Source organism: Mangifera indica, chromosome 19 (assembly GCF_011075055.1).
Source record: "Mangifera indica cultivar Alphonso chromosome 19, CATAS_Mindica_2.1, whole genome shotgun sequence".
In the NCBI taxonomy this organism is placed as follows: Eukaryota; Viridiplantae; Streptophyta; class Magnoliopsida; order Sapindales; family Anacardiaceae; genus Mangifera; species Mangifera indica.
In genome coordinates, this window is record NC_058155.1 from 4,593,302 (window position 1) to 4,605,383 (window position 12,082).

The following is a 12,082-nucleotide window of genomic DNA, read 5'->3' on the forward strand; positions in this document are numbered from 1 at the left end:
TTATGTATGCTAGCCGATGTTAATTACAACTAATTTCTATAATTGCTTTTGCAGATGGGTTTGAAATTAAAGACTCTACAACAATTTTAATTTTTCGATTGTTTCATCACTAAAATGAAACAACATATAAATTTCATTTTCAACATAAAATCTTTTATTTGTTAAGGTTATTTGTACGGATGCATCTTGTTAATGCGAATTTACACACACCAACCAAAAATGCATGAGATTAAGCCAATTACAAGAAAATAATTTTGGCAATTGGAATTAGTGAAAATAATATGCAATCGTTGAATGTGTTGTGCCGATTGTTGTGTTTGACAAATTTCCAGCTTAATTTAAACTCAATACAACTAAATAAGCAAAACCCATATCACTTTCGCTTAAACACGAAGTTTAAAAAACAAGTGATTTAGATCTAAATTAATTAGTTTTTATTTTTATTTCGGATGGATATGTAATCATTTTCTTTTGGTTTTGAAGAATACAACTGATAATAAAACAAAATAGTTTAGATTCCCTTACATTAATGTTGAACGGCCTTGAAAGTCAAAAAGCAGAATACAATCAGAACACTGCACTTGGATGTGGAAAGAAAAAAAATTTTAAAAAAAAAAAAAGGTGATGATGAAATTACGGATCGGCCCCACTGAATTCTTATTGTCTGCGCTTGTAGTTGCTCTAAACATGAAACAAGCAGTTTCTTCAGATTCATAAATGTTGAAGTCGAACCTCCTAATTTACTTGACACTTCTTCCACAATTGCTCTGATAAACTCACTTTCATGCCTGCAAAATTCAAAAACATTATTTAAATTATCTTCTAAATTATAGTTAATCATCTGCAAATTATTTTAATTAGTCATTAGGTTATGTAATCTTTTTCATTTGGGTCTAATACATTTACTTTTACACTTTTATTCTTCTTTGTATCAATTTCTAAAATCCTCATGCCATCATATACAAGCATGCTTAAAAAATGACCATGCAATTAAGCCAAACTCAATTTACTAACTTTAAAAAAATACAAAGAGAAAAAAAAACTGATCAATAGTAACAGAAAATTAAATATTTCAACTGTTATAAATATTATTTTTATTATTTTATCAACTAATTATTTATACTTTTATAAAAAATAAGTAAATTCTTAATTTTAAACAAGAGCAAAATGATTTTTAAACATCTATTTTTCACCGTTAAAATATTTTAATAACGAAAAATATCATCTTGTTTCAATCATTAAAATTTTTTCGTTAAAAGTATCCTCATCATTAATATTTTTAACAAAAAAGATTATAACGATGGATAATGACAAGAGTTTTTCCATTGTTTAAATTTTTTAAGTAGAAAAAGTAGATTTTCAACAACCTTTTTTTTCTTGTTAAAATCGTAAGTTTATTTATTTTTAATAAGAGTACAAAAAATTTATTATTAAAATAATAAAAATAGTATTTATAACAACCAAATATTTTATCTACTTATAATTTCCTCTTGCTTTTGACATTTTTATTAATTAACACATAAAATCATTCTTTGGAGACTAAAAAGTGAATCTTAATCTTTTGTATAACTGGGTATGTTTCTAGAAAAAAAGGTTTTAATGGAATTCTACAGGAGTGAAGAACCCTTTTACCTGTCCTTCAAAAGGAATCCTTTGAGATTGGCCACCTCTTGTAAAGCGTTTCTCCACATTTGCACATTCTGTAAATCCTCCTTAAAAATTTCTTCATGTTTAGCAAATGCTTCTTCAAAGACTCCATTTTGATGTCTTGGCACCCTTGGCTCAACATCATAGAAAATCGGAATGACTATTTGTCGCCTTATTTTCATGCATTCGACAATCTTAGCTAGTTCATTCAAGCACCAAGTACATGAAGCATAGCGTCTTGAGAAAACAACAATTGAAATTCTTGATTCTTCAATTGTTTTGGCGAGTTCCATTGAAATGGGAGTTTCCCTTTCAAGTTCTTTGTCCCCCTTACATACTTTAAATCCTTTCAGAGCCATAGCAGCAAATAGATGATCTGTGAATCTTTTGCCAGTGTCTTCACCTTGGAAGTTTAGAAATACATCATATTTCCATCTAACAGAAGAAGAAGACCCATTCAAAGAACCTCTTTGGCTGCTCATGTTAAAAAAAATTCTTTGAATCAACAAGCAATATCCTATGCAAGACCCTGAGAAGTTGGAAAATTAAAAAATAAATAAGCAAAACAAAGATGAACTTTATATACCAAATCATATTTCTCTAAAGCAATATCCACATGAACTAAGCACTTTTTATCATTCAAAACCAATTACATATATCAAACAAAAACTTACTTCTATAAATTTAGAAAACAATTCTTGGATATATATGAAAATTTATGAGAACTTTATAGGATTAACAGACTTTCTGGTAACAATCCATACAGATCTTGTGGGGATCTGTAAAATAAACTAAGATCAACACATATTATACCTAATAATACATGGTCAAAATTAATTACAGTTGTTTAGCCTAAATTTATTTTCAGATCTCACTTACCTCTCACGCAAAGTAATGAATCAGCTTCCTAAAGAATCATAGATTTAAGGAAACCAAGAGTGTTTGAGAACTTACAGCTTTGAAAGATTTGCAGAACTCTGAAAAATGAGCTCTAAACCGATCAGCCAAAGAAAGCAGGAAGTCTTCTCTTCAAACGAAACTCGCACAATTTTCTTTCTTCACGCGCTCTGAAAGAAGATTAGGAACCGTCCAGGAAATTTCCGACTCTGCGTTTTTTATCTTTTTAACTTTTTGACTTTCAGTCTTCTGTCTTGTTTAAATTTGGACGGTTAGCTCTTTTTGATATGATTTGTTTTAATGGGAACTATATATTATGTCATAAAACTAATTTACCGAACTCACCTAATCGAAATCACTAAGCTGACAAACTGTGAGTTGATTTACTAATTGAATGAATATTATTGGCTAAAAGTTATATTAACTTGGGAATTAGCTCTACAGCATCAAACCGAACACTTAGACGTATCTATGAATGTTACCTTTGTCGAGTTAGTCGTATTAACACCTAAAAAGGATGTAATGATACAAATTAGATATCTAATATAAGACTTAAAGTCAACTAGTAGGTATGTGATCGTACTAGGACCTGCAGCTATGTTATAAAAATTATTTAAGCAGAGTGATAGTAAGATCCACTATGAAATCTAAGTATATTGCTTTGAAAAGGCTAAATATAATATTGGATTCGATTCAAACTGGGCTAAGCTTAAGTTCTCCTAAACTTGAGCTAGACTCGATTTGTATGAAACTAAACTCAAGTTTCTTTAGTTTGCTTCAATGATGTTTGAACTTGGATCCTTTCCAAAGATTCGAGCTAAAGTTCAATTTAAATTCATATGATTGAGTGATTTTAAATTATAAATAAAATAATATTTAATTATATAATAACATATATAAATATATACACGTATGTGTAATTAAAAATTTTTTTGTGTATAATTTTATATAAAAATAATGATTTGTTATTATATGATTATATATTGATTTATCTTTAATTTTTAATTATTTAATCACATGATTTATATCATTATTGATATATAAAATTATATACAAAAATTATACATATAACTTTGTTAATTGGAAAAATTAAACATGTTTGTCGTTGGCCGTGTGGTCCATTGATTTTGCATTTTATCATGGGCCAAATAACAAGTTGCCACCCAAGATTTGATGACATAACAAATTCACATCCCACAAGTTCTAAAAAATCAAAATTTCAAGAATTATTTATTTTTATTAATAAATTTTTGTTGGTTTTTTTAGAAATAAGAGTTTTACCTTATTATTAAAATTATGAAACTACCATTAACATTTAGTATAAATGTCTAATTATTAATATATCCTTATTAGTTTAAAATTTTATCACACATCTCTAAAAATATTAAAATTTTAATTAATCTTAAAATATTATGTTTTGTTTTGTTTTGTTTTTTAAAAATAAAAATGTCTTTTTTGAATATATTGAAGAGTATATTAAAAATTTTAAAGTTTTTAATAAAACCCTCAAGCTTTTTTCTCAAAATTTTAAAAATTCCTAGAAAATTTTGTGAATACCTTGAATAATTTTCAAAAATTACAATTCACTCATCAAATAAATATTACTTGAAAAAGTATATAAATAAAACAATGCTTCTTTACTTCTGAAGCTGGCAACGAAACTGACAGGAAAACCCAGGTGTAATGAACCACTAGCCCCTTATCCTTCCAAAGTGACACCCCTATTATTCGGCAGGAATAAAACTATATATGTTATTTTTGTGTATAATTTATATATAAATAATAATATATTATATTATAATTAAATATAATTTTATTTTTAATTATCAAATTATATAATAATATATTATTATTTATAAATAAAATTATGTGCAATAATAGTATACATAATACTACCCTAAGTCGGCGATGCTATCCAATTGGCGTACAGCTCACTAGATTCTCTAAATTTACCCATATACCCTTCAAATCTTTCCACTCTTCTTACCGGGCATTGATGCACTCCCTGGAAACTTACAAATAACGATCCAAATAGAGGGTTACTGTGGTCATTTCTCCTTACTAATCATATATCACTCCAATCCGTCACCGTTCCCCACCTCCGGCACTCCCTGAACCGCCGGTCGCCAAACAAAAATTAAAAAATAATGATTAAAAAAAGATTTTTCAATTAATTGAAATTACTGTGAGAGCGAGAGAGAGAACTGGCAATGCGAGAGTGGCTAAGCACAGACAATCGAGCCATCACGGCAACAACTCAAACGGCACGTCGCCCAGTGACCACGTGTCCATCGGCATTCGAAGCACGACGGCGCGCTCCGATAAGTCTGGTCGCCGACTCTCTGTCGCCTCCGTCTCCGTCTTCCTCTTGCTCGTGCTCCTCGTCACTCTCTTAGCCTACTTTTACATCTCTGGATATAACACTGACGATGCTGTTGTTCATACTGATAAGGAAGGTATTATTCTTTAATTAGTAATGTTATTGTTTCTGTTTCTTTTAATTTCACTGTTTCCTATGTAATGTAAGTTGTTTTTGGCTCAGGATTTGATTAATTTAACTTTGAGATGTGGAATGATGTGATTATTTTCAAGTTATTATGTGTGTTTTCGTTTGGTTGCTTGGAAACGGTTGGAAAATTGAAAAGAAAGTAGATGAATAGGAAAATGGGAGCATAATTTGAGTAGGGAAAGTAGTTATATTAGTGCAAGTTGAAATTTAAGAGTTGTTAGTACTAGTTCAAAGCCTAAACAACTTAGGAAATTCAAATTCAGATCAACTGGATCATATTTACTTAAGTTGTTTGGTTTAATTTGGACTTATCATAGTGAGGATGCTTGTCCTGAAGACTTCATGTTTGATTCATCATGGATTTTGAAATTTTGAGGGGGTTGGTGCTTTTTCTTGGATTGCTGAATAAGTTTTTTATTTTTTGGCTCAGACACGATTAGTTACCATGCTGTGGATGGTGAGTTGATGAATGAAATTGATTTTCTTACTAATGTGACACGGAGGGACACATTTAAAGTTCTTGGATTTGGCAAGGGCTCAGTAATGCAGGGAAGAGATTCAAGATATTGGGATAAGGATGATAGGAGAAGGGATGATGATTACAATGAGGATGAAGTAGAACGTTCTAGCACGGCTGCAAAGGGTGGAAGTAATAATATGGGCAAAGTTAATGGTGAATGGCAACAAGAAGATTTCTCATGATGATCCACACAAGGGTTTATATGGAAAAGGAGTTGATTTGTATAACAAAGCTGGGCGTGATGAATTGAAAATATATGAAGCAAAATATGAAGCATCCCTAAGGAATTTGGGCCGATCAGAAAATGCCAAAGGAATTGGAAATCAACAGTCTGAAGATAAAGATTTTGAGATGCAAAGTGAGGCTATTGATGTTGATGATGAGTATGATAATAATGCTGAATTTCATGATACTCAAGTGGAATATGATGATTCTGGTCATAACAAAGGGGATGACTCAGATTTAGCAAAAATCCACAATCAGATTCATATGGACTCATCTGATTTTCATGATGCTCAAATGAAGGATCAAGATTTTCTCAAGGAAGTTGAGGAAACCTCAAACAAATGATTTGCAGACTCTTCTATAAAATCTCAAAATTTAGGCAATTCTGATACACATCATTGAGAGGTCCGTATTATTGGTGGCAAATCTACAAAGAGTTCACGATCAGAATCAAAAACAAAAAAACGCCGTAAATTTTCTGGTAATTTTTCCTTTTTGTTACATGTGTGTTTCTAAATTTACCAGATTGTTATTTTAATTTTCTCTCTGTTTTCCCCTTCCTCTTTTCAAAAGCACATCCTCTGTAACTGTAAATAATGTGTACGGTATAAACCGAATTTGTTTATGAGATTTTGGCTGGAACTATGAAAACAAATCTTTTGTAATCTTGTTAACGAGTTCATTGAATATTCATGGAACCCCATGTGATTTCCTAAAATTGCTAGTAGGTAGAGGCAAGCCTTTTGAATAGTATAATATGCAGTTGTAGAGCAGCTGTTACTGGTTCTGAAATGTCTTTTGACTTGTACTATCTGTGGGTAGTGTTCTGTGGTTTCTACATAATTACTGACATCCTGACTTATTATTAGAGAATTCATCCTTTCTTCATTCATCACATTTGCAAAGTGGTTTTCTGTATTAAGATGTATTTTGGTTTATGCAATGAAAACATCTGTGGATTGGTAGTGCTTTAGTTTTGTATAAGTTACTACATGCTAGCTAATAGTTTTTAAATTTGATGCTCATGAAACATTATGAGACACATGCTTGCAACCCCCACAGTGAATCCAGATCACCGCACATGAGATGTTTTATAGATCTTGAATTTGAAAAACAAAATTTATGTTTTCTCTAGATTAGGCTCAGGAGGCCAAATTTCTGTTGAGAAAACTCTGTTCACTGTCAGAAAACAATACTCATGTAATTAATTTATAATTGAGAGATTTTGTAAATTAATGAATGTTTACCCAATCCAACATTTCAACATTTAAATTGCATAGCTTGACAACTTACTCTGCTTTCAGTATTTGATCCTAATCTTCTTTCAGAGCGACTGAGGAAAGAAAATTATGCGTGTTTCGTTTGAAGAGAAGACTTCCTGCTTTCTTTGGCTGATCGGTTTAGAGCTCATTTTTCAGAGTCCTGCAACTCTTTCAAAGCTGTAAGTTCTCAAACACTCTTGGTTTCCTTAAATCTATGATTCTTTAGGAAGCTGATACATTACTTTGTGTGAGAGCGAGGTGAGATCTGAAAATAAATATAGGCTAAACAACTGTAATTAATTTTGACCATGTATCATTAGGCATAATATGTGTTGATCTTAGTTTGTTTTACAGATCCGCACTAGATCTGTATGGATTGTTACCAGAAAGTCTGTTAATCCTATAAAGTTCTCATAAATTTTCATATTTATCCAAGAATTGTTTTCTAAATTTATAGCAGCAAGTTTTTGTTTGATATATATATAATTGGTTTTGAATAGCGAAAAAGTGCTTAGTTCATGTGCATATTGCTTTAGAGAGATATGATTTGGTATATAAACTTCATCTTTGTTTTGCTTATTTTTTTTTTAATTTTCCAACTTCTCAGGGTCTTGCATAGGATATTGCTTGTTTTTTCAAAGAATTTTTTTTAACATGAGCAGCCAAAGAGGTTCTTTGAATGGGTCTTCTTCTTCTGTCAGATGGAAAAACGATGTATTTCTGAACTTTCAAGTTGAAGACACTGGTAAAAGATTCACAGATCATCTATTTGCTGCTATGGTTCTGAAAGGATTTAAAGTATTTAAGGGCGACAAAGAACTTGAAGGGGAAACTCCCATTTCAATGGAACTCGTCGAAACAATTGAAGAATCAAGAATTTCATTTGTTGTTTTCTCAAGATGCTATGCTGCATGTACTTGGTGCTTGAATGAACTAGCTAAGATTGTCGAATGCATGAAAATAAGGCGACAAATAGTCATTCCGATTTTCTATGATGTTAAGCCAAGTGTGCCAAGACATCAGAAGGAAGTCTTTGAAGAAGCATTTGCTAAACATGAAGAAATTTTTAAGGAGAATTTACAGAATGTGCAAATGTGGAGAAACGCTTCACGAGAGGTGGCTAATCTCAAAGGATTGCATTTGAAGGATAGGTAAAAAGGTTCTTCTGTAGAATTCAAGGATAGGTAAACATGAAGAAATTTAGAGGTGTTTACTTAAAAGTAATAAAATAACACTAGTATGTTATTTTATTTAAATTCTCTTGGATATAATTATTTCAAAATATTTTTATGTTATTTGTTATATTAATTAAAAATGAAATTATTTTTGCCATAAAAAAATTAATAAATAAGAATATTGTTCTAATAAAATCAAAATTACTTTGATAATCTTTTAATGTTTAAGGTGGAGGTATTAATCAAATTATCTTTTATATTACCTGTCATATCACTATTAGTAATAGAATATTATCAGAATATTTTATTATTTATAAACTAAACAAAACAATGTAAGTAATAAAAGATAAATTATTAGAGTAATTTTTACCGCCTTCAACCAAATGCCTCCTAAGAGAAAACTATTATTCCCACCAAATTGTGAGTATGTAATTTTCATATTTTCAATACAATTAGAATATGAATAAATCTTTTGATTCACATTTATACTAACAATACTTTGATATTGTATCTATATGTAACCCTACCTCTGTTCCTATAAATAAAAAATTTTACAGAGCTTAGCAAGAGCCTCAAAACTCCCATAAAAGAGAAACTATTCCTGTATTACACATCCGATATTGTCTAGAATTCTTCCTACATATATTAATAACATAATCGTGGACGTAGATTACCAACAAGAAGTCAAACCATATTAAAAATATCTTGTCTTCATTATGCATTTGCACAGAGTCATATACTAAATATTGTTATTGTTATAACTCATCATCATGCATAATGGACATAAAATTGTCTCACTAATTCTAATTGCCAAAATTATTTTCTTGTAATTGGCTTAATCTCGTGCATTTTTGGTTGGTGTGTGCAAATTCGCATTAACAAAATGCATATGTGCAAATAACCTTAACAAACAAAAGATTTTATGTTGAAAATGAAATTTATATGTTGCTTCATTTTATTGATGAAACAACTGAAAAATGAAAATTGTTGTAGAGTCCTTAATTTCAAACTTTTCTGCAAAAGTAATTATAAAAATTAGTTGTAATTAACATTGGCTAACATACATAAAACTTAGAAATAAAACCGAATACCACAATTTTTACACACTAATCCTTTGTAACTTGGAATTGATATTTGGAGAAAAAAACCCTTTATCTGTCCCTTTCTCTTATTTAACAAGGTTAATGGTTTAATTCTTAATTATATAATTAATACTAATTAATGGTTAAATTTGGAATTTATATAACATATATGTAGTGATTAATAATATTGCTAAGGTGCCACCATCACAGTTACTCTTACTACAAATAATAACGATATTGATACCTCACATTTGCATTAACTTCAATAGGAATGTGCAAAAGAACCGTGAAGAATCTAAACTATTGAGTATTTGATGTTTTGGTTTCGATTCTTACTCTTAACTAACCATTGGTTCTGATTTTAGAGGTGGTAGAATTGATACTATAAGGTATCACTTTAAGGAATAAACATCTAAGTGAGAACCAGACCCAAAACCAAAGATAGAAAATCGAACTAAGAGTCGAATCTATCACTAGCACCACACAACACCATTGTCTCACATGCAAATGATAAAAGTTCATTATGGTCATAATTTGTGAACACAATTTACATGTGTAATAAACTGAATTACATGTTCAAGAACACATACATTGAAAAATATTACAAGGCAAAAAAATGTAGAGTAGACAATACAATTTTTACATCAACTGTAAATATAAACTACATCTATGGAACCAAGTCTATAAATCTCAAATCACTATAACAAAATTAACAGATACAAACAAAATTTTCAACATACAAAGGAATAAAGCATAAGCTAGAAAATTAAATTCGATTAATAGAAAGTTACACAAATTTGAAGATAGGCACGAGCATCTCACTCGTTTTTCTCTAAGCCTTCAACTTAGGTGAAGATTTTCAAAATCATTTGGAACATCTAACCTAGCTCCCTTCGATAACTAAGGTAGAAATCCCTTCAAACTCAAGTCTTCGGTCAACTTCACGGTATATATAGTAAAGTGACTTTTGTAAAAAGAACTTGAAACAAGATCAGAAAAAGGTTGAAAAATCAAAATTCAAAATATTGTAAGCTTAAGAGTCAAGAACGATATTCAAGTTGACTTCAAAGGGTGAGAGAAAGGTGATTTAGATAGTAAACCTCTTGCCATAGATTTGTGCCACTTGTTAAATCAAATTATAATACACTTGTCCACTTGAACCTAAAATATAAAAAATACAAAATATTTTACGTATAGTACTATATTGATTTTTTCCAAGGGTCATTCATATATCAATATAAGCATTGCGATCACAAAGTGCACAAAATGTGCGCCCAGAATAAAATAGTTCACTATAATCATTCACGGTTTGCCAACCAAGAATTTAGTATCTCCTCCTTCAGCAAATTGATGAACAAAGTCAAAAACAACAAACAACAATTTAACCGTTCACAAGTTTAGCCTTACAAATGTGAGATCCCGTAACAATTCAATTAAATAATGATCTCAAAAAATCTACTTGTATCAATACTTCTTCAAATGTTTTAAAAAATTTAGTATTTTGTTAGACCTGCAAAATGTTAGTTTGAAGAAGCATCAAACACAATCATGCATAAAAAATCTTGAGACCCTGCAAATTCAAATTCATCAACACAAGTAGATAAACTATTTTCGCAAAAAAATATCTATCAACATAAAGTTCAACTTCAGCAAATAAACATTCAAATGGGTTCAACAGAATTAAAAATTCAACAAACAAGCAAATAGTTTAACAACTTAAATGAAACAAACAATTCAACAAATTAAAATACAACCCAAACTTTGAACTCTTCTTTAACTATTTTCTCTCTCCTAAAATGCTCTCACCCTTTCTCTTCCATTCCAACAGAATTAAATAAGGTTTCAAGTTGCAATAAAATTTGATTGATTACAGTTAGAATACTGCTTAAGTGATGATTAACACAGTAATTTCCATCAAGTAATTAAGATTAATTTAGTTAAGTAAATGTGATGTCAATATCATCCATCACTCTCGATGGCTTCACCACTACTACCATCACCCCAGCATCAACTTATACACTTCTTCTGATTATCGACATCTTACATTTATCATGAAAGGATAAAAGTATATATCATAAGTTAATATATTTATATAATTTACTGATGATTTTTCTTTATTAATTATCTTTATCTTTCATATGATGAGTATGTGTTTAAACTAAAGCTTTGTGTGGCATGTATATAGGTTGCTTTGTGATGCTGATGTGACATTCATTTTTTTATTTTGATTGCTAAAAGACATTGAATTTTTTATTTATTTCGGCTTTAAGTTTTTCTTTATATATTTAAATTTAAAAAGATCAAGAATTCTTTATCCCTTTTAATTTATTGCAACAAAAGCAAGTAATGGGATGTTGTAATAACTGTCAACATTTTGTTCATGAAAAAAATGAAACTGAAATATACATATTGGATAGATATCAATATGTTAAGAGAGGTAAGGAACGTAAAACAAAAACAATAATGAATGAAAAACAAAAGAGTTTTATTCAGAAATTTGGAATAAACTGATTATAACAGTGGATCATGTCATGTTTCTAGATAAGGTTTATTTGTAAATTATAACGAACACAAAACATTTGATATGACAAATTTTAAATTATAAAAGGATTATAGATTTCCTTAATACATCCATAGTAACTGTAGAAATCAAATCAAAAGCACTTATGAAAATTTCCAAAAAAAAAAATCTACTTTTAACAATGTCATTATTCATTCAATACATATCTTGATTTTCGCATATATTAATTTATTTACACGTATTA

The 12,082-nt window shown here is 29.7% G+C and overlaps 1 protein-coding gene and 1 long non-coding RNA gene across 4 annotated transcripts; one reads left to right on the forward strand and one right to left on the reverse strand.

Moving 5' to 3' along the window:
• Positions 1–497: 497 nt before the first annotated feature.
• Positions 498–2,832, reverse strand: LOC123203212 (TMV resistance protein N-like). Of its 3 annotated transcripts, none has more exons than XM_044619470.1 (3): positions 2,602–2,832; positions 1,633–2,176; positions 498–788 (listed from the first exon to the last, which is right to left on the reverse strand). In XM_044619470.1, exons 2-3 carry the CDS (start codon positions 2,127–2,129, stop codon positions 527–529), a joined length of 759 nt encoding a protein of 252 aa, XP_044475405.1. In that variant the 5' UTR covers positions 2,130–2,176; positions 2,602–2,832; the 3' UTR covers positions 498–526. The 3 variants fall into 3 exon arrangements, with proteins under 3 accessions (XP_044475405.1, XP_044475406.1, XP_044475407.1); XM_044619471.1 differs by having other exon boundaries at positions 2,527–2,808; XM_044619472.1 differs by having other exon boundaries at positions 1,633–2,121; positions 2,602–2,807.
• A 1,757-nt stretch (positions 2,833–4,589) lies between these two features.
• On the forward strand, positions 4,590–8,058 carry LOC123203218. The gene is made up of 4 exons (XR_006499244.1): positions 4,590–5,000; positions 5,484–6,279; positions 7,127–7,239; positions 7,668–8,058. It is a non-coding gene; the product is annotated as an uncharacterized LOC123203218 (long non-coding RNA).
• The last annotated feature ends 4,024 nt before the right edge of the window (positions 8,059–12,082 follow it).